Below are 17,796 nucleotides of genomic sequence, written 5' to 3'. Positions count from 1 at the left end.
GGGCAGTGGGGGCAGGTGCAGGGCGTTCCGTCGGCCGGGTCGGTCCCGCCGGGAGGGGGACGCGTCCGCGGTGACGGAACAGAAGCCCGGGGAGCCTCGGCCCCCCCGCGGCCGCTCGGAAGGCTCGTGCGGGGCGCGGCGTCGGCGCCTTCGGAACCTCCGGGGCTGCAGCTCGCCGCCGCCGCCCGCTCTCCGGCCGGCCGGGGGAACCCGGGGAAGCCTCGCGGCCCAGGGGCGGCGGCGGCGAGACCCCGCCCCGCCCGGCCGGCCCGCGCCTATCGCGGCTGCCGGCCTGGTCACGCGGAGAGTGGCGCTGCGGGCTTGGGGCCAGCGCCCGGCGGCTGCCGGAGTCGCGGCGGGGCCGGGGCCGGGGCCGGGGCGGGGGCGGAGGGCGGAGGGTAGAAATAGGGCCGGGCGGGCCGCGCCAGTCCGGGAGTCGCGCAGAGCCGACCTGAGCCACGCCGAGGGCGCCGAGCGCGGCGACCGACCCCCGGAGCACCCATGCTGCTGACGCTGGCCTCGGGCTCGCTCTTCTTCCCGGGGCTCTTCGCACTCTGCACCTGGGGGCTGCGGCGCGCGCGGCCCGCCTGGAGCGACTCCGACTGCGTGATGATCAGCACCAGGTAGGGGCGAGGCCGGGCGCCGTCCGCCGCACCCGGCCGCGCGCGGGCTGCCCGCCGCCCCGACCCGCCGGCGCCCGCCCCTGCGCCGCGCCGAGGGCGGAAAAGGGGGGCGACAGGAAGCGAGGGGGCTGCTTCCCTGGTGCCTTGCCCCTCCGGGGCGCTGGCCGGAGCTCTCGGAAGACCCCGGCGTCCTCGCGGGGAGGGAGAGAGGGAGGAGGATGGAGGGCGCCCACGCGGGTCCGGACCGGGCGGGAAGCGGCTGGTCCACGTCTGCCAGCTGCTTTGGGGGTCAGGAGCGCGGCGGCGGCCGGAGGCTCTCCCTCACCGCCCTGGCAGCCTGGGGAGAGGCAGGTTGAAGGCTCTGGGCTTTATGCTGTCCGCTGGACTGGATCCCACCCCCCTTTTCTTTTCTGCCGCACGTTAGGCTGGTTTCTTCAGTGCAGGCTGTGTTGGCCACCGGGTCAGGGATCGTCATCATCCGTTCCTGTAGCGACGTGATCACGGACAGGTAACATCCAATGCCAGGTGGAAGCACCAATGACAGCGCTGAACTTTTTCGAAGTTTCCACGTTTGAGTGGCTCCCAGGCGCTAGTCCTTTATCAGCACAGGCGGTTGGGTAGCTGATGGGAGAATCTTGGCCCCATAATTAGCCCCTCCTCTCTCTTTACCTCTTTCAGCCTCGCCCACTTCAGAGAAAGTAAACTGAAGACGTGCTAGAGAATGACAGGGTCTGAGTCTGATTTAAGGTGGCCCACTGATTCAAGTTCTTTATGAGCCACCTAAGTGTGAGAATTATTTGGAGGGGGGGTCTGGCCTTTGGGTCTTTTAAATGATTTCACTAGATCCCTGCTCTGGGGCATTCTTTGGCCAAGGGTGGTTAGCAGAGACCCTCTGTGGAAAAGGGACAAATCCACCAACCCTTTCTTTACAAGGGCTGCTCCCGTGTTTCCTCTGGATTTGCTAAAGGCAATGAGAAAAGGTTTCTAGGGCTTTTAGGAAACTGAACTGTACCTGAATTACAGCTCAGTCCCCAGGCAGGTCAGGAAATGTGCAACCAGTGAAACAAATCATAAAGACCAGTGTACTTTGTAAAGTGTTTAGACCTGGGCAGTTGTGCCCCCGCCCCAGCTTATTCCTAAAAAGCCATTGTTTTCACCTGTCTTCCTAGAACCACTCTTTCTCTTCCTTAAAGAGTGGTAGTCAAATGTGCAGGGAATGTCTCATAGCCTTTCCTAGTCCATTTCTTGTCGATTCTGCAAAGTGTCTTGGTTTTTACCAGTTGAGCATGGAAAGGGATGGGAACAGGAGCGGGGTATCCATTTCTCTGTGGTCTGCAAATTTAGTGTCTGAATCTTGGGATTAGTCCTGCCGTTGTGACTTTTGTGCTTTCCTTCCTGTGCCTCTTTTAAACAAAACCAGCTACTGGCAATGAATGATAGATGCCAAGAGAAGATAGGTCAGTTGATCTTGACTGCATATACCAAAGGCTAACAGCATTTGCTTGGCTGGGTTCAATTTTTTATTTTCATTGAGCATTTTCTGATCATGCAACAAATTCTCTCACTGTTCCCACTCTGTCACATTAAGCTTGAAATCAGCCTCTTTTGCAAAGATTAAAGTGACAAATGTGACTTTGCAGTATTTTTTTGAGCTGATATGAGGGCAGGCATTGGGCAACCACTATATATTTCAGATGTTTGCACACCGTTAGTTCTGTAGGACCCCTGTTGTGTCTTCCCCTCAGAAGCTCTGTTTTTAGTGGCTGGATCATGGTGGCACACCTGAGTTTGGTTTTTAGGTTCCTCCTTTTCTGTATCTTTATGCCTTAGATTTGCTGGTCACAAAATGGAGACAGACACATCTCTGTGCCCTCTGCCTTTGCATGTATGTATAAGCATGTTTTAAAGGCACCTAGATCATCTTGGGGGGGGGAGGCCTTTTGGGGTTCATAGACTGTACACTCAAATATTTTTCTATCATATGCCTTTTCTTTCTTTTTTAAAAAGATTTTACTTACTTGAGAGTGTATGTGCTTCCGCACTCAAGCAGAGGGAGGGCAGAAGGAGAAGTAGACTCTTCCCAGAGCAGGGAACCCAACATGGGACTCCATCCCAGGACCCTGAGATCATGACCAAAGCTGAAGGGAGATGCTTAACCGTCTAAGCCACCCAGGCGCCCCTATTATATGCTTTTCCATTTTATGTCTTCACACAGAATATGTATTTATAAATCCCCCCAAATTATATGCATAATATGGTGTGGGACTAGAGATTTCAGGAGATTCTTAAAGCAGTTCAGATCCCCAAAAGGGCTAAAAATCCTGTGCAGTTTTAGCAGTTTAAGCACTTATATTTGGATAGTGCTTTTTACATTCAAAAGGACATTCACACTTCTAGTTTTTTAATCCACACAAGAACTTTGTCAGGGAAGGAAAAAACAAGAATTATTATCTCGATGCTACAAAGAAAGTTAAGTCCCCGGCTGGTGGCAGTTAAGATTATAATCCAGACCTCTTGTTGATAAGTTTTTGGAGAGTCCTGCCTATCAGCCACAATTTCACATCCCGTTGAATCAGTTGTGCAAAATATCAAAATCCCAGGTCCCTCTGGAGGGGAGGGATCAGTTGCATTTCAGCTAAGCTTAGTAGTTCTTCATAGTTATTGTGCTTGGAATTGCTTCAGGAAAGCAACTGGAGGCCGTAGATGAGCAGTAGAATAAATATTGCCATTATCTTTGTTGCCCAATGGAACCTGGCTGAGGAATTCACATGCACATCTTGTATATTTGCCATTACTTACTTGTTTGTCTGTTTCATTGCTTCTTAATGATACAGTCATGCCGTGAGAAGTGTGGACTCGTTCAGGAACAGGGATTTGAATGGCACCCTCTCTGGAATATATTGCCAGTGTTGCAGTTCAGTGGGTTGGCTTCTTAGGAAATCACCGGAAACAGAGTTAAAAATACAAACTTGAGCTCGCGAGGCCGTGCAGGTAGAGGCTCTGGGGATTAGAGTCCTTAACCAGCACTGCAGGTGATTCTGGGGTTCAGGTAGTTTGAGAACCATGAAACTAAACTGTTTCTTCTCGCTGACTCAGGGGTGCTCAGTAAAAATGTGACAACTGAATGAAGCTAATCCTTCTCAGCGAGAGTATATGATTTCTGTTTTGATTTTCTCCTTTTTCTGTAGAATGATTATTTCTCATTTGGGAACAAAATGGTAGACATTGGAGACTTTCCTTCTAATCTGTTCTGGGCCTGTGATAAACAGTCAGCTTCGACCCTGCAAATATGGAATAAACCCCTTTGGGCAAGTAAAGGGGAATGCTGTCTTTTGTCAGAGCTTCTCTGCTCCTATCTGACTGCTGTAAGGTAGTCCTTGAGCTCTGGGCTCCTTTCCAGATGTATTTTTCTTAATGAGTGGACTTGGGATTAGCCACAGAATTACCCACGTAATTACCCACGCAGTTACCCACGGTCAGGGTAGCTTCCCAGAAACTTCCGAAAGTGGGGTTGCGAGCAAATATGTGAGGAAACTCCCAACTATTGAGCAACTAAGTAGAGTTAAACTGGAAATATTGGATTGGGCATTTGGGACACCTCTGAACAAGTTCTTGGTGGGGCTAATGAATCATTTGTAGAGATATCTATATCAAAGTTAGCTTTTATCAGAAAATGCATTCGAAAGGGCTAAATCAGGGAAATGGTGACAGCTGGTACTGAAACACCTGGTGCTGAGTGAGTCCCAGCTTTCTGCCTCTGACACCTAGTAATTGGCCCTGTAACTGAGAGAAAAATCTTCACTCGCCTTATTTATCACTGTCAGAGTCTTCCTTGTAAAGCGTTTGGAGTGAAAACAGCCACTTAGGTACAAAACTGACATCTGTCATCATCTCATGGACTGTTCATCCGCTTTCTTTTAGGCACTGGCTTGCCCGAGAGTATGTCTGGTTCTTGATTCCATACATGGTCTATGACTCCTACGCTATGTACCTCTGTGAGTGGTACCGAACCAGAGACCAGAACCGCGGACACTCCCTCGCCACCTTCCGAAACTTCCTGTGCAAAAACCGCCTCATGATCACACACCACGCAGTCATTCTGTTTGTCCTTGTGCCAGTTGCCCAGGTATGGCCTTCCCAGACAGCCGACAGCCGACTCAGTCCCTCGTCTCCTCCTGTTAGACTGGGTGTCTTTGACCAGTACTTGCGAGCCTGGATTGTCCCTCTTTCTTTCCCCTTCCTCCGCACCCACTGTCCTTTGCCCACTCCTTCCCTGGTAAAGCCTCCCCGGCAGATACTGTGGGGGGAAAAAATGCAGTCTGCAATGTCGCTGATCCTCCCTACCAGTACTTTCCTTTATGCAGTACCCTAGCCCTCTGTGATTCCCTGGTTCTGCCAGAGGCCCTGTCTTTAGTTTATACAATATAAAAGCAGCATACAATACAATACAAAACAACATACAGATTTTTTTTTTTAAAGATTTTATTTATTTGACAGAGATCACAAGTAGGCAGAGAGGCAGGCAGATATAGGAGGAAGCAGGCTCCCTGCCGAGCAGAGAGCCCGATGCGGGGCCTAATCCCAGGACCCTGGGACCATGACCTGAGCCGAAGGCAGAGACTTAACCCACTGAGCCACCCAGGCGACCGCAGATTGTTTTTTAAAAAAAATGAGAGTAGCTCATTCGACTGGTGAAGTGCTCTAACGTTGTCAGAGAGTACTGTATGTGCCATGTTGATGTCACAAAAACCCACTCTCAAAGCAGATAGCCTTAGAATTTCTCCTCGAGTCCATTTTCCCATCCCCCCCCTTCCCCCTGCCCTGAGTGAGAGAGACGGGAATGCAGAAAGGAAATTATTAATTCCTAAGTGCCTACCAGGTGACAGCTTCTGGACTGCAAAGCTCATCGCTTTCTACTAATAATTTGAAGTATTAGAAATGACAATTAGATATTCTCCGCCCTATACCAGAGATGAAGCAGCTGGGGCTCTAAGAGCTTACTTATTGTGGTAGTAAGTGACAAAGCGGTCCTTCTCCACTATCCTATTTTTTTCTGACAAGATAAAAGGAGTGGTGGGAGTACATTACATTCGTAACAAAGATTTTCCTGGTTGCTCTGGGACCCTGACATCTAGCACAGGGCCTGGCACATATTTTGTTGAACTAAACTGGCCAAGTGCCCTTGGCATGACTAAGTTAGATACCCAAAAGTAGGCTACAGGGTTCCTTCCGGCTGACATTGGATTTCAGAAAAAGCTTGGTGTGATGCGATCCCCTGACCTCTGAGTTGCCTCTGGATCCAAGGGGGTTTGACCCTCCAAGCGCTACAGCTGTGGAGGCCGAAGACTACTAACCAGGTGTCTACTCGCTCCTCTAGCATTGCCCTTTCCCATGGTCTCATGGTTCCCCTGTCCAGTAGCAGCTTATTTCCCTTTCCTTCCCTTTTCTTCTGTAGAGGCTCAGGGGAGACCTGGGGGACTTCTTTGTCGGCTGCATCTTCATGGCAGAACTGAGCACTCCGTTTGTGTCGCTGGGCCGAGTCCTGATTCAGGCACGTATGGATGATGGGGCCTTGGTGGTGGAAGGAAGCTGGCCCGCGGCTGACTGGGGGTGTGTGGGAATCCCATAGTGCTAGGAATGGTGGGACAGGACCCCCTTCAACAGATGCAAAGGTCAGTTGGTCTTCTGAGCCTGTGGGGGTGACATTGTACTTTTGATTCACATTTGATACAGTTTTTTAGGTATTTTTTCCAGGCCAGATTTGTTTTGTTTTGTTGTTGTTCTTGTTGTTAAATCCACTGTTCTTGTGTGCCTCTCGGCTGGGTAGCTTAGGCCAAGTTCATATCACTGTCGGAAAAACTTCGAGCCTGTGTGCACACAGAAAGAGAGCAGCACTCAGCCAGCTTTGCCACAGGTGTCAGAACACACACAGCTTTGTGTGGCTGTTCTGCCGTGGGCCTTGGGCCGGTCGCTCCCGGAAGGCACGGAAGGCACGGCGTGGCGCTAATGGCCCTCTCCTCCCCTTCCTTCTGCAGCTGAAGCAGCAACACACCCTTCTGTACAAAGTGAACGGAATCCTCACGCTGACCACCTTCCTTTCCTGTCGGATCCTCCTTTTCCCTTTCATGTACTGGTCCTATGGCCAACAGCAGGGACTAAGCCTACTCCAGGTGCCATCCCGTATTCCCTTCTACTGCAATGTGGCCAATGGCTTCCTCATCGCTCCCCAGATCTACTGGTTCTCTCTGCTGTGCAAGAAGGCAACCCGGCTCTTTGACAGCCTCCCAGCCAAAAAGGATGGCTAAGTGCTCCTGGGGGTCAGGCAGTGAGGGTGCCGCCTCACACTCACTGCCACCTCCACGCAGTATTCCCATGGACCAGACTGTGCCCTGGCTGGCCTCAGGCTTTTGGGTATTGATGAGCAGCCGGGTTTGAGTTTTTCTAAAGGATAGTCATCTGATCTCCCTCTTCTAACCTGCCCCTTTGGCCAAAGCACTTTTTTCTAAGTAACAGTGACTGGATCCTGTCAGACCTCCACTGGCAGCAAGGCAGTTTTAATGAAAAGCCAGCCCAAGGATCCCTCCTTGGGTCTTACCTCCAGGGTTCTGGGAGGTAGAAGCATGGGATGTGGAGACAGGTAGACCAGGGTGCTAAGTGTCCGGGCATCTGCCTGGCCCGAATATTGGCGGCTACCCACCTTTCCTACCACTCAGGGCAACATCTATACTCACTGGACCAGCAGTAACAAGTGATGAACTCAGTTCTTGAAATACATTCTTGTGATGTTGGCCTGGGAAAATCATTGTGGGTAGGTAGTTTTTTACTGTTTACTAGGTAACTCATCCTGTCATCCACGTGCCAACGTTGAATTCCCATGTCCACTGACTTCCATTCAGAAGTCTTCCTGGCAGGGGAGCAAAGCAGGGAAGGGAACACTTGAGTGGGTCAGGAGGCCGATGGGTCTGCGCCATTACAGGCTGACGTGGGAAGACTAATGTCAAACTTGTGAGCTTGTTGTCCCGTCACAAATCCTATTCCTATCTTATGTCCCCTCAAACCCAGCTTTCATCATGTCCACACGCACAGGATGCTGTTGTTAAAACTGCAGGGGTAAAGGGACGTGGTGCCTAGCAAGCTCTTTCCCAGGTAACCCCCCCACTTTGACATTGTCCCTTTCATAGGATGTGTTAACAGGCTTCTGTATCCTAAACTGTGAGAGGTATCCTCCAGGCTGCCTCCTGCTAAGCCAGAGCTTCTGTTACAAAGCCTGTTCCCGCAGAAGCGTACTGCCACCTTGCCGCAGAAGGCTGGGGAACAAGAATGCAAGAGCTCCCTGGCCAAAACATGTCCTGTGGACTGACCCATCTACCATTTGCAGATAGGATCCTCTGGTGCCAACACTAATTGTTCCCTATCCACTAGGATGGGTTTTTAGAAACTGCTACCATGAAGTTTTTTGTTTTTCAAATGGTAGTAAAAATCTAGAAGTTTTAAAGTGCCTTTGAACTCACTGTTGTCCATGAACTTGCAAAGTACTGAGTATGTAACAGTGTCTCAAATTCTATTTCTGTCTTTAATGGGTGCCATTTAAAAAATGTCAAATGCTGTAATTTTTTTTTTTTACCGTTATTGTTTACTGTCAGTCTGTCTTTATAAATCACCCCTGTGGTGATTAAAGTGCACTAATATTTCCCAGCTTCTTCTCATTTGTGAAATACATCAATATCGACTTCTCTTCAGACCCATCCTGTGACCTGACAGGAATCCCTGCTGTGAGCTCTGGCTTCTGGTCTGTGTTCACATACACCACACAACTGGCAGAAGTTGGGGTGTGGTCACACCTTCAGCATTCAGGAGGGCCTAGCTCATACCTCCCTCTAACATGTTCCTGGGGTTCCAAGAGTACCTCATCGGGTCCTAGAGTTCAAGCCCAGTGGTCAGGCAGCTCTTGGCATGATCTTCCCTTCCTATGTGAATCCCAGTTAGGAGCTGGAAGGGAGCCAGAATAATGCTTTATTGTGAGAGTTAAGCATATGAAAGTGATGGGGCATATCCTTTTTCCCTCCTTGCCTCTCAAACACCTCTACCAATAGTTCTCCTAGTTCTGTGATAGACATTGGATACATTAAGGCCCCATATTTAAGGCCCTGTGTACACCACTGACGGCTGCCACTCAGTCTTGAAAACCATGACAGCCTCCCCCAGGCATAAGATAATTATACCCAGACTTTAAACCCATCTCTGGTGTTTACCAGACTGTTACAAAACAGCCCCTCCCGCATCCACTAAATGGAGCTCAAACTCCATGGCAGAAGTCCTCCATTATTAGTCTACTAATATTAGTTAGTTAATATTAGTTAATATAGTTAATATTAGTTAGACTAATATTAGGTTATTAGTCTACTCCCTGACACTCTTCTTGGTACAGTGTTCTTTATCCCTTTTGGGTTCACAAACCACATGGCCAACTGGTGGCAGAAGAGTTTTTTCCCTTGCTGCCCTTGTTAAGACACCACAAAGGGACTCTTGAAGAGGCTTTCAGTGGAAAAGAACATATACCTTGTCATTTTTCCACTTGGGTAGTTTCACCTTTGGACTTCTTTGCTGAATTCTAGGGTAGATAAGTCCAGTTATGAACACATTCCTCCCAGCTGGCCTTGATATTTAAGACTCTAGCTGAGCCCAACCACACAACACATCTGAGTCTAGTCTATTGACCAGAATAACTCAAAAGAGACACAATGAAACTCAAAAGAGAATTTATAATTTGTATGTTACAAACACCTAAGAAACTATTTTCTTTACAGTTATTGCCGTATACGTTTTTAGCTTGTGTACAACTTCATGTAACTGAAAGGCTTGCGTTTCTCAGCTTGAGCCCCTAGAGACCCCAGCTAGCCAGGGCCCAGCTGTTCTCTGGTGTACAAAGGTCAGAAGTTGCTGATCTTCTGCAGCAGGGTCTGGCGCCGCTCCTCAGGGCTAATGTTCTCAGCGATGGACTTCAAGAAGCGCTGCTCATTTACCTTCTGGAGCAAGGAACTACCAGAAGGGTTGGCCTTGCTCAGTGTTTCGTAGCAGGTGAGGATCTCCAAGGCCAGAACATAGAGCGGTTCGCACACCTCTTGGTGGAGCATGGCCATGATATGCAGAACGTGACAGAATACCTGGGTATAAAAGAACAGGGTCTCCTGGGTCAGGTCCTGTTCTTGAGCCCAAGGGCCAACCGACTGAATCATCCGAACAGAGTCCAGGAGGTGGGTTAGACTGTTACAGAGAAGCTTGACTACGTGGCTCCAGCCTTCCATTGGAAGCCAGTTACGACAGCTCTGGCTGCAGAGAAACTGGAAGGCTCTCAGGAAGAGCACGGAGAACTGGAGCTCCTGGGCAAAGGGCTTTAGGTTGAGCAGAGGAACGAACTGAATGTACTCCAGACTGTATGGGACGTGCAGGAGTTGCTTCTCTAGCAGTCTCCTGGTCAGCTGGTACAGGTGCTGCCACTCTTGGGGACTGCACCAAGGCAGGACTTGTACCATGACCACCAGGAAGCCCTTGCTGAACAATCTGACCTCCTCGGGGTTGCCAACATCCACCACCAGGAGGGACAGCATCTGCTCGGAGATGCTGCTGGAGATGGAGCAGCACTCCATCCAGGCTAGCAGCCCTGTGCCCGGGCCATAACCAGGGTGGGCTTGGGAGGTCCACTCATCCTCAGAAAGCTTACAGATCTCAAAGAGCGTGGCGGGCACCTCACACTTGAAGTGGCCCTCAAAGAGGTTCTTCATTCTCAGGCGCACAGTCCAGTCAAGCTGCTCCAGCTTCCGGTGGAGCCAAGACAGGGACTTGATCCAGGTGTCTGGGGAGAAGGTCTCAGTATTGGCCAATATAATTTCACAGAGGACCTCCAGGATATGGACCACCAGGTCCTTCCCATCCAAAGAGAGGCACCGTTTCTCCCTGGGGAGCTGCCAGTATTTGCTGAAGCCATCTAAGAGCTGGCACAAGCTGAAGAGGAGGGGGAACGGAGAGCAGGTGTGGAGCCAGTATTCCTCCAAACACGCATTTGCTTCAAGAGTCTGGATGAAAATCTTCAAACTGAGGCCCACCTCTTTGATGTCGAGCAGCAAGAAAGGCAGGACGAACTCCTTCAGCACCTCATCTGGTTCAAGAAGAGCGGCAACCGGGATTCCCTGGGGCTTCACAGGATTCATCAGGCAGCCCAGGAGCTCTAAAAATTGCTTTTCTTCCTTGGGTGTGGAGAACTTTGTCCAGACGGTTTCTTTGAGGCAGGACACCACAAAGCTGGTGGATGGATTTGGACCCTGCTCTTCCAGAAACCGGAGAGCGGGGAAGGCAGTGAGAATCTGGGCCAGGAACTTATGGGTGCCGAGACTGACCACGGCCATGCTGCACATTTTCTTCACGGTGACCTCCGGGTGCAGAATGACCAGGCGGGCCACAGAGGCCACGGCTTTAGCTAAGCCCTGTTCAGAGGTGCTCTGTGTGAGCTGGTTGAAAGTTGTATTGACGTCCTCCTGAAACCCATCCAAGTAAGCCAACAGCTTTTCAGAGAGACCCTTCCGGCCCCAGGAGAACAGGGTGCCTGAGAGGACTTTATTTTTATCTGGCAGCGAGAGGTCTGCATAGCATTCCAGAATCAAGCTGATCACTTGTTTGATCTGAGATTCAGGGATGGCTCTGTCTGCCGCAGTCACTTCTATCACCGTTTCCAGCAGCTTTAACACCAGGTCTGGCTCTCGGAAGAGGGCCCGGTTATTAAGCAGGCAGGCTAGCCACTCGTCTGAAAAGGCCCACTTCTTCTCAGAAGCAAAAATGTAGCACATTTCCATATGCCGGTCCATCTTCTGCTCGATAATGGCCATGGCAATGGAGGCAGTGATGTCCTTCTCAAAGCCCTTGTTCTTCAGCACCTTGGCTGTTTTCCTCAGGAAGTCTGCAACGCACTCTGCCAGCTCCGAGACCACCTGCCTCTCCTCCTTGGACAAGCTGGTAGAATCCAGGTAGAGCTTCAAGTTCTGGCTGAAGGAAGTCAGGCTGTCACACAGCCGGAAGCTGTCATAATTTGTCCCCTGGCTGCCATTGAGCATGGCCTGCAGCTCCTCCCCCCACTCCCGCAGCAGGCTGCACATGAACTCAAACCCAATGAAGATTGTCTCGCTTGGAAGCTTGGCCAGAGAGGTCAGGCTGATGTCCCGTTCTGCCTCCTTTACCTTCTCTGCCAGTGCCTGCTGGTGATACGGGTTCTGGGTGTCCGAATTCCACACGGAGATCACCGTGGCCAGTTTGTCCAGATACACGGTTGCAGACACTTCCTGGGGGTCATCCTCCATCAGTGCAAACACGGTCAGCATGTCTGCCAAGTTGGCTAACGCACAGCACTTCATCCCTGGGCAGAGAATTCGACTCTGGATTTGCTTCAGCCCGGTGAGCAGCATGGCCAACAGGGGCATGGTGGGACACACATCTGGGTCCGACTTAAACCTCTTTGGAGGGTGGGAGAACTCATCTGAGGATGACAAATACTTATGGGCCATTGTTCTAAACTGGGAGAGCAGGGGGTCCTGCTGATTGCCTTTGTGCTTCATCATTTCCCACCAGACGCTGAGGAAAAAGGCCACATCCTTTGAAGATGTGTCAACGGACATGTGCTCCAAAAAGTGCTCGAGTTCTGCACGGCAGATAGCGGTGGGCAGGGCCATAAGGAGCTGGATAAAGAGTCCAGAAGCTTCCAGAGACTTGAGCAGCTCAAAAAGGACAGTGTGATTGATGGTAGGGATCATGTTGCCTACTGAGAAGAACACATCTTCCTGCCACCGAGTGTCAGTGTCTGAAGGGGTGACGGGGTAGGGCTGAAGAACCTTGGCCCAGATGATGATCAGAGCTTTCTTCTTCCAGGCAAAGGGCTGGGAGCAAGCTGTGGCAGAGGAGATCTCCCTTAGGGCCTCCACAATGGGCTGCCCAACGCGTTCCCAGTCAGACTTTGTCATTTCTGTCAGTGCTTTGGGGTGGAACAGCTGCTCGGCAAGCAAAAAGCCCCCATGCAGAATAGTCATTTCCTCACAGATATTTACGGGTCCTGCACAGACAGAAGCCGCAAAGACAGAGGGTGGTGACAAATCTTTAAAATAATCAGTAGAGGTTAGATGAGAGACCTCAGCTGGTAGGTTGGCTCTCATTATCAGGGTTAGAGACAATAAGGGTTCTAAGGGGGGGAGGAGGGTAGGTTTAAGAGCCGCTGCAGAGCTGGAATCAAAAGGACTCAGCTAAGGAATAAAGGACTCCCAAACTCCCTAGCCTGGATTGAGAAGACCATGGGCATCACTGGGTGAAGAGAATCAGAACAGCTTTGGAGGGACCAGTGTTCAGTTTTTGTTATTTGGAGTCTGAGGTAGAACATTAAGGTCAAGCCGTCCTCCAGCAATGGAAATGAGAGACTAGCAAGGGAGGTCTCTGCCCAGAGGGGTCAACTGAATGAAAAAGCAAATGAGACCCTGCATGAAAGCATGTGTAAAGGAAAGGGCTAGACCCTCCAGCAAAGGATGGGCCAGTAGAGGACGTAGGGAGGAAGGGCTGAGAGCGAGCGAGCGAGCGAGCACAGCAGTACCAAGCTACAGGGGCCACTAAGTATGTACTGTGGAATATGACAGTCGCGCTTCTAAGTAATGATACAGTCTAAAAGGGGCATGGGCCAGGGCTGTGGACATAGAAGCCATCAGGCAAGCCCTACCTTCCCTCTTTTCTCCTAAAGCCTGTCTTGCAAACAGATTTCTAGTTTTCTGCCTTTCAGGGAAGCCGTTGACCCTACAGCTCTGTCAAACAGAACAAACTACCAAAGGCTCTGGTTCTTTGGTAGAAACCAAGAGGTAGACTCAAAAAAATTAGTAGATTAGGAAAGAAAAGTCCTTTCTCCAGGGAGCCAGGAATCAAAAGGCTTATCAAGGAAGGCATTTGGGGATGTTTAATTAGACATGGCTTTAAATCCTAGTTCAACCACCTGGAAGCAGCTAAAGCTTCTCTGAGCTTCCCTTCTGTGTATGTGGGGAAAATACAGACTTCGTATTAGACTGGGAGGATCAAATGATATATACTAGTCAAACCCTCAACACTGGTTGTTCAGTATTAGCTCCCAATTCCATCTCCCAGAGCTGCTGAGTGTTACACAGGATACAGCTGTTATAAGCCTCTGGCTACAAAAAGCCCGAGAAGTGCTCAGTAAGTGATACCCCACAAATGTTTCCATTGTTGGAAGGGGAACCTTGTCATTATTCTTTGCCTTCACTTGCTCAATAATGGGAAAAGACATAGGTCTTTCTCAGGTAAGCTGCTTCTGGCCCAGGAACAAAATCAGAGTACAAACGCTACTCACTATCCAGTATTCCCAATTTCTCCCCCTCTTCCCAGGGCCCGGAGATGCCACCCCTTCTTCATTCGCTCACACCCCCAAGAACACATCTTTCCCAATTTCACAGGCCAGGAGCCAACAAGAGAATCTTGATTCAGGAGACTAAAATCTATCTTGGCCTTTGACTTCAAGGGAACGGCAAAAGCCAAAGGATCAGCACTCCCATACAATCAACTGCTGAAGGCAGTCCAACTTGGCTCCCAGTGATGGAGGCAGGCTCCCAGGAACAGTAGTTGCTGACAGGTCTCACTAGGGATTCTGCCCCCCTCCCTTTTTTGGCTCAGGCTGCTCTCCTAGGCTCCCCAAATGTTCCCATTGACTCTGTAAATTTAAATTGATTGCACACTCCTGAGATATTTGTCCCCCAATATGCCAAGATATTATGTTCACTGTGCTACCTAAAGGAGTAAGTCCCGGGACCTATTGATTAATAGCTGGGCAAATCCCACCTGTTTTTATCACTAAGTGCCCACGTATGTTAAGTGCTTACTCCATGCCAGGCACTGTGCAAGATCTCTTTTAAAATTCTTCAAATCAACCTTTTGAGAACTATTCTTGTTTTAGAGAAGGTAACACTGAGATTCAGAACAATCTGCTCGGATGTCCAACTACAGTGTGGTGGGGCTGCGATTAAAATCACCACAGCTGCAGCTCTCCATGCTTTGAGCTCTGCTGTTCCACCACTGAAGGCCTGGCTGGCGACAGGACTACACCATTTCTCCACAGCCTGTTCCTGGCACCTCTTGGGGTGCCTCACCCCAGCTCTCTCAGGACAGCCTCCTGGTCTCATCTCCTTAAGAGCATGTCCAGCGGGGGGGGGGGGGAGCAGAAAAAGAGCCACCAATTTATACCAGCTCCCCACTCCTTCCTCCCAGACCCTGGGAGGTCCCATGAGGTCTCTGAATCAAAGCGCAGGTAGATTCAGGAGTGCCACCTCAGCTCCTGCACCCCTTCCCGCCAACTGCTGCTCGGGTTAAGTAGCTGTGCGCAAAACACCGCACCAGTCACTGTATACATGTACTCTCAATCAAAACGCCCCCAAACTCGGTGTGGTGGGTACGTTCTCATCATCCCCGTTTCGTCGAGGGGGGACCACATGAGCGTTAAGACACTTGCTCAAGAACCCAGTGGCCGTCCAATAAACGGAACAGTCAGGGTAGCCAGGATTCCCCGGGCCCGGCAGTTTCCAAAGCACGTGCACGAACCCTGTCCACGTTCAGGAACTCTACACATTCGCTGGGCCCTTCACGTGGAAAGGCGCCCGAGGGGGGCAAGAGGCGGACCTCGGAGCGCCGGGGCCGGAGCTAGAGCAGGGCCTCCCGCACCCCCGCCCTCCCACACCCTTCCCGACCCCGACAGCTCCCTTAGTCCGGCCGGCTCAGCACTGCCCTGGTCGCGGGTTTCGGGACGCAGACCACGAGGGGTGAGAACCGGGAGCCAAGACACCCACCTAGGTCCATGGCGGCGACGCTGGCTGCAGCGCGGGCCGCCCCTCCCCCGCGACGCCCAGAGGGCGGCGCAGGCGCCACGGCACAATGGGTGGTTCCGGGGGCGGGGGCGGGACAACCGGCCGCGCCTCAGTCCCCGCCCACCATCTCAGCCCAGGCAGGCACCGCGCCGCCGGCCGCTCCGCGCACGCGCAGTCCTCACCAACAGGTCTGCGGAGCGCCAGCAGCCCGGCCCACAGCGCCCCCTACCAGCCCGAAGCCTCCAACCGGCCAACGGGCAAGTACCCGCCCTTCTCTTCCGCAGAGTGCGCCTCGCCCCGGCCCCCAAGTCCGGTCCCTACAGTTCCCTTTGCTCCCGCGGCTCAGCCACGCCTCTGTCCAGCCCTGCCCAGCCCAGCTTCGTGAGTCCCGGCGGTTCCTACCCGCTAGCTCCGTCCCAGGCTCTGCGTTCGCTCCCATCCAGGAACCCTCGGGATCCTTCGCTTACAGTTCATCCGTATTGAACGACCTCCCCAGACTGCCCACTAACCCGCACAGATGGGCCATTCTGAGAGGCTTCCTGCCCTGAAGAGTGTCTGTCGCACAGACGCACATCCCACTCCCCACAGCTACGCCCCAGCGCACTTTTCTCACGGCAGCACAGTATCCTTAATTTTCTGGAATCGTTGGCACCTTTAAAGTGTTACTGGCCGCCCTCCCCAGAAAATGCACTTTGCTAGCGAGAGCAAAGGTGGGGGAGATCCAATCCAATAGCCCCCAGTTCTGAGAGCACACACACACGAATTTCCTATGTTCTCACACAGTACCATGTCTCCTGTGCTCCCTTTCCCTTCTTCCCTGACCTAATCACTAACCTCTAGTGTTTCTAACTCTCCATCCTCCAGCTTCTAGCACCAGCTATCACCTAGAGAGGGCATAGGGGCCGGGCTTCCCCTCCTCCAATGTGCCAAGTGGAGTTTGAGCTGGCCTGTGCTGCTATTAAGCAGTTGAAGGGACCTGTGAGTGATCAAGAGAAACTGATGGTGTACAGCTTCTACAAACAGGCCACCCAGGGCGATTGCAACATTCCTTCCCCACCTGCTACAGATGTGAAAGCCAAGGCCAAGTGGGAGGCATGGAACGAGAACAGAGGGATGTCCAAGATGGATGCCATGAGGATCTATGTTGCCAAAGTGGAAGAACTAAAGAAAAAGGATACTGGTTAAGAAAGTGGTTAAGGTGTGAAACAGAATGAAGTAGCAGGGTTCCTCCGGTAGGGAAAAGGGCTTCTTAAAAGACCCATGGCTGACACACCCAGAAACCATAACCACCATAGCTGAGAAACATCAATAAATCTCTTAAACTTCTTGAGTGTGAGTGACTGTTGTTGGAAAGATGATTAAACTAAAAGTAACTGAGAGTCCTGAGGTGTCCAAAATATATAAAAAGTAGCTCTGCTCTAGGGAAAGTTCCATCACAACTGGCTTTATGATTTTAAAGAAGAGTTCCCAGCCTTCCTATCCCAGAGTATATGCAAATGCTTGGCAGGAGGAGAGAAGTTGGGGGAAGAATCATGCTATGAAATGCCTCAAGATCTGAGGTCAAAAGACCATTCTCCAAAGGCTTGGCCTCCCGGGAAAGGGGAAAGAAGGAGAGGAGGCCAAGGCCTCTTATCTCTTCAGGGGTTGTCCGTTCACTACTAACTCAACATTAGTGAGGGGAAAAGGGCTTTGGTTTCCAAAAAGCTAAAGTCAAATCCTACTACCAAAAGCCCCTACTGGAACGCAGGCCTGATGGAGTTAATATTTTGAGGGAGTCAAGTGAAGCAATTGATGCATAACAACACAGCTGACTAGAAACAACAGATCAGATGGTTTCAAAATCTCAGTCTTGAAAAGCCTCATTGGAGGCCATGCAACCAAAGTTTTCTTGGAATTAGTTTGTAGCTAACCCTGGTTTCTGCTTGGGGATGTCTATGGGACAATACATGGAAATGAGTTTGTTTTAGAAGCACAACACACCCCTTGACAAGAGCCAAACACACCCCTTTTGGCAAGGGCCAAAGTGTCTCTGCTCACCTTCCACTCCTTAGTGCCAATTATCACAGAGGCATCGATGCACAGTAAGTGCCCTGGGATATGGAGGAAGCTATGTGATATCATTAACGGCATATCAGAGAAAAAGCTCTGCCGTGGCATGGGCCTTCCCAACACTTTTCCTCAAAAACTATTTTCATAGATTAAGACATCAGGTCAGTTCTAGTTCCTGAAGGGCCATTAAACAACAGAAGCAACAACCATAAAGATTTCAGCGGACAAAGGAAACC

At 51.0% G+C, this 17,796-nt stretch overlaps 2 protein-coding genes across 3 annotated transcripts; one reads left to right on the top strand and one right to left on the bottom strand.

Annotated features, from left to right (window-relative positions):
• The first annotated feature begins 365 nt into the window (after positions 1-365).
• On the top strand, positions 366-8,318 carry TLCD3A (TLC domain containing 3A). 2 transcript variants are annotated; one of them, XM_059379441.1, is made up of 5 exons: positions 366-623; positions 1,048-1,131; positions 4,545-4,749; positions 6,079-6,174; positions 6,659-8,318. In XM_059379441.1, the coding sequence occupies exons 1-5, from the start codon at positions 502-504 to the stop codon at positions 6,926-6,928; spliced, it is 777 nt and encodes a 258-aa protein (XP_059235424.1). In that variant the 5' UTR covers positions 366-501; the 3' UTR covers positions 6,929-8,318. The 2 variants fall into 2 exon arrangements, with proteins under 2 accessions (XP_059235424.1, XP_059235425.1); XM_059379442.1 differs by lacking the exons at positions 4,545-4,749; positions 6,659-8,318 and having other exon boundaries at positions 6,079-6,136.
• Positions 8,319-9,365: 1,047 nt separating this feature from the next.
• On the bottom strand, positions 9,366-15,599 carry GEMIN4 (gem nuclear organelle associated protein 4). Its single transcript, XM_059379439.1, has 2 exons — positions 15,494-15,599; positions 9,366-12,717 (listed from the first exon to the last, which is right to left on the bottom strand). The coding sequence occupies exons 1-2, from the start codon at positions 15,501-15,503 to the stop codon at positions 9,554-9,556; spliced, it is 3,174 nt and encodes a 1,057-aa protein (XP_059235422.1). The 5' UTR covers positions 15,504-15,599; the 3' UTR covers positions 9,366-9,553.
• Positions 15,600-17,796: the final 2,197 nt, after the last annotated feature.

The sequence above is a fragment of the Mustela nigripes genome, chromosome 16, assembly GCF_022355385.1.
Source record: "Mustela nigripes isolate SB6536 chromosome 16, MUSNIG.SB6536, whole genome shotgun sequence".
Lineage (NCBI taxonomy): Eukaryota > Metazoa > Chordata > Mammalia > Carnivora > Mustelidae > Mustela > Mustela nigripes.
Note: the sequence above shows the minus strand (reverse complement) of the source record. Positions and strands in the feature narration are given on the sequence as shown.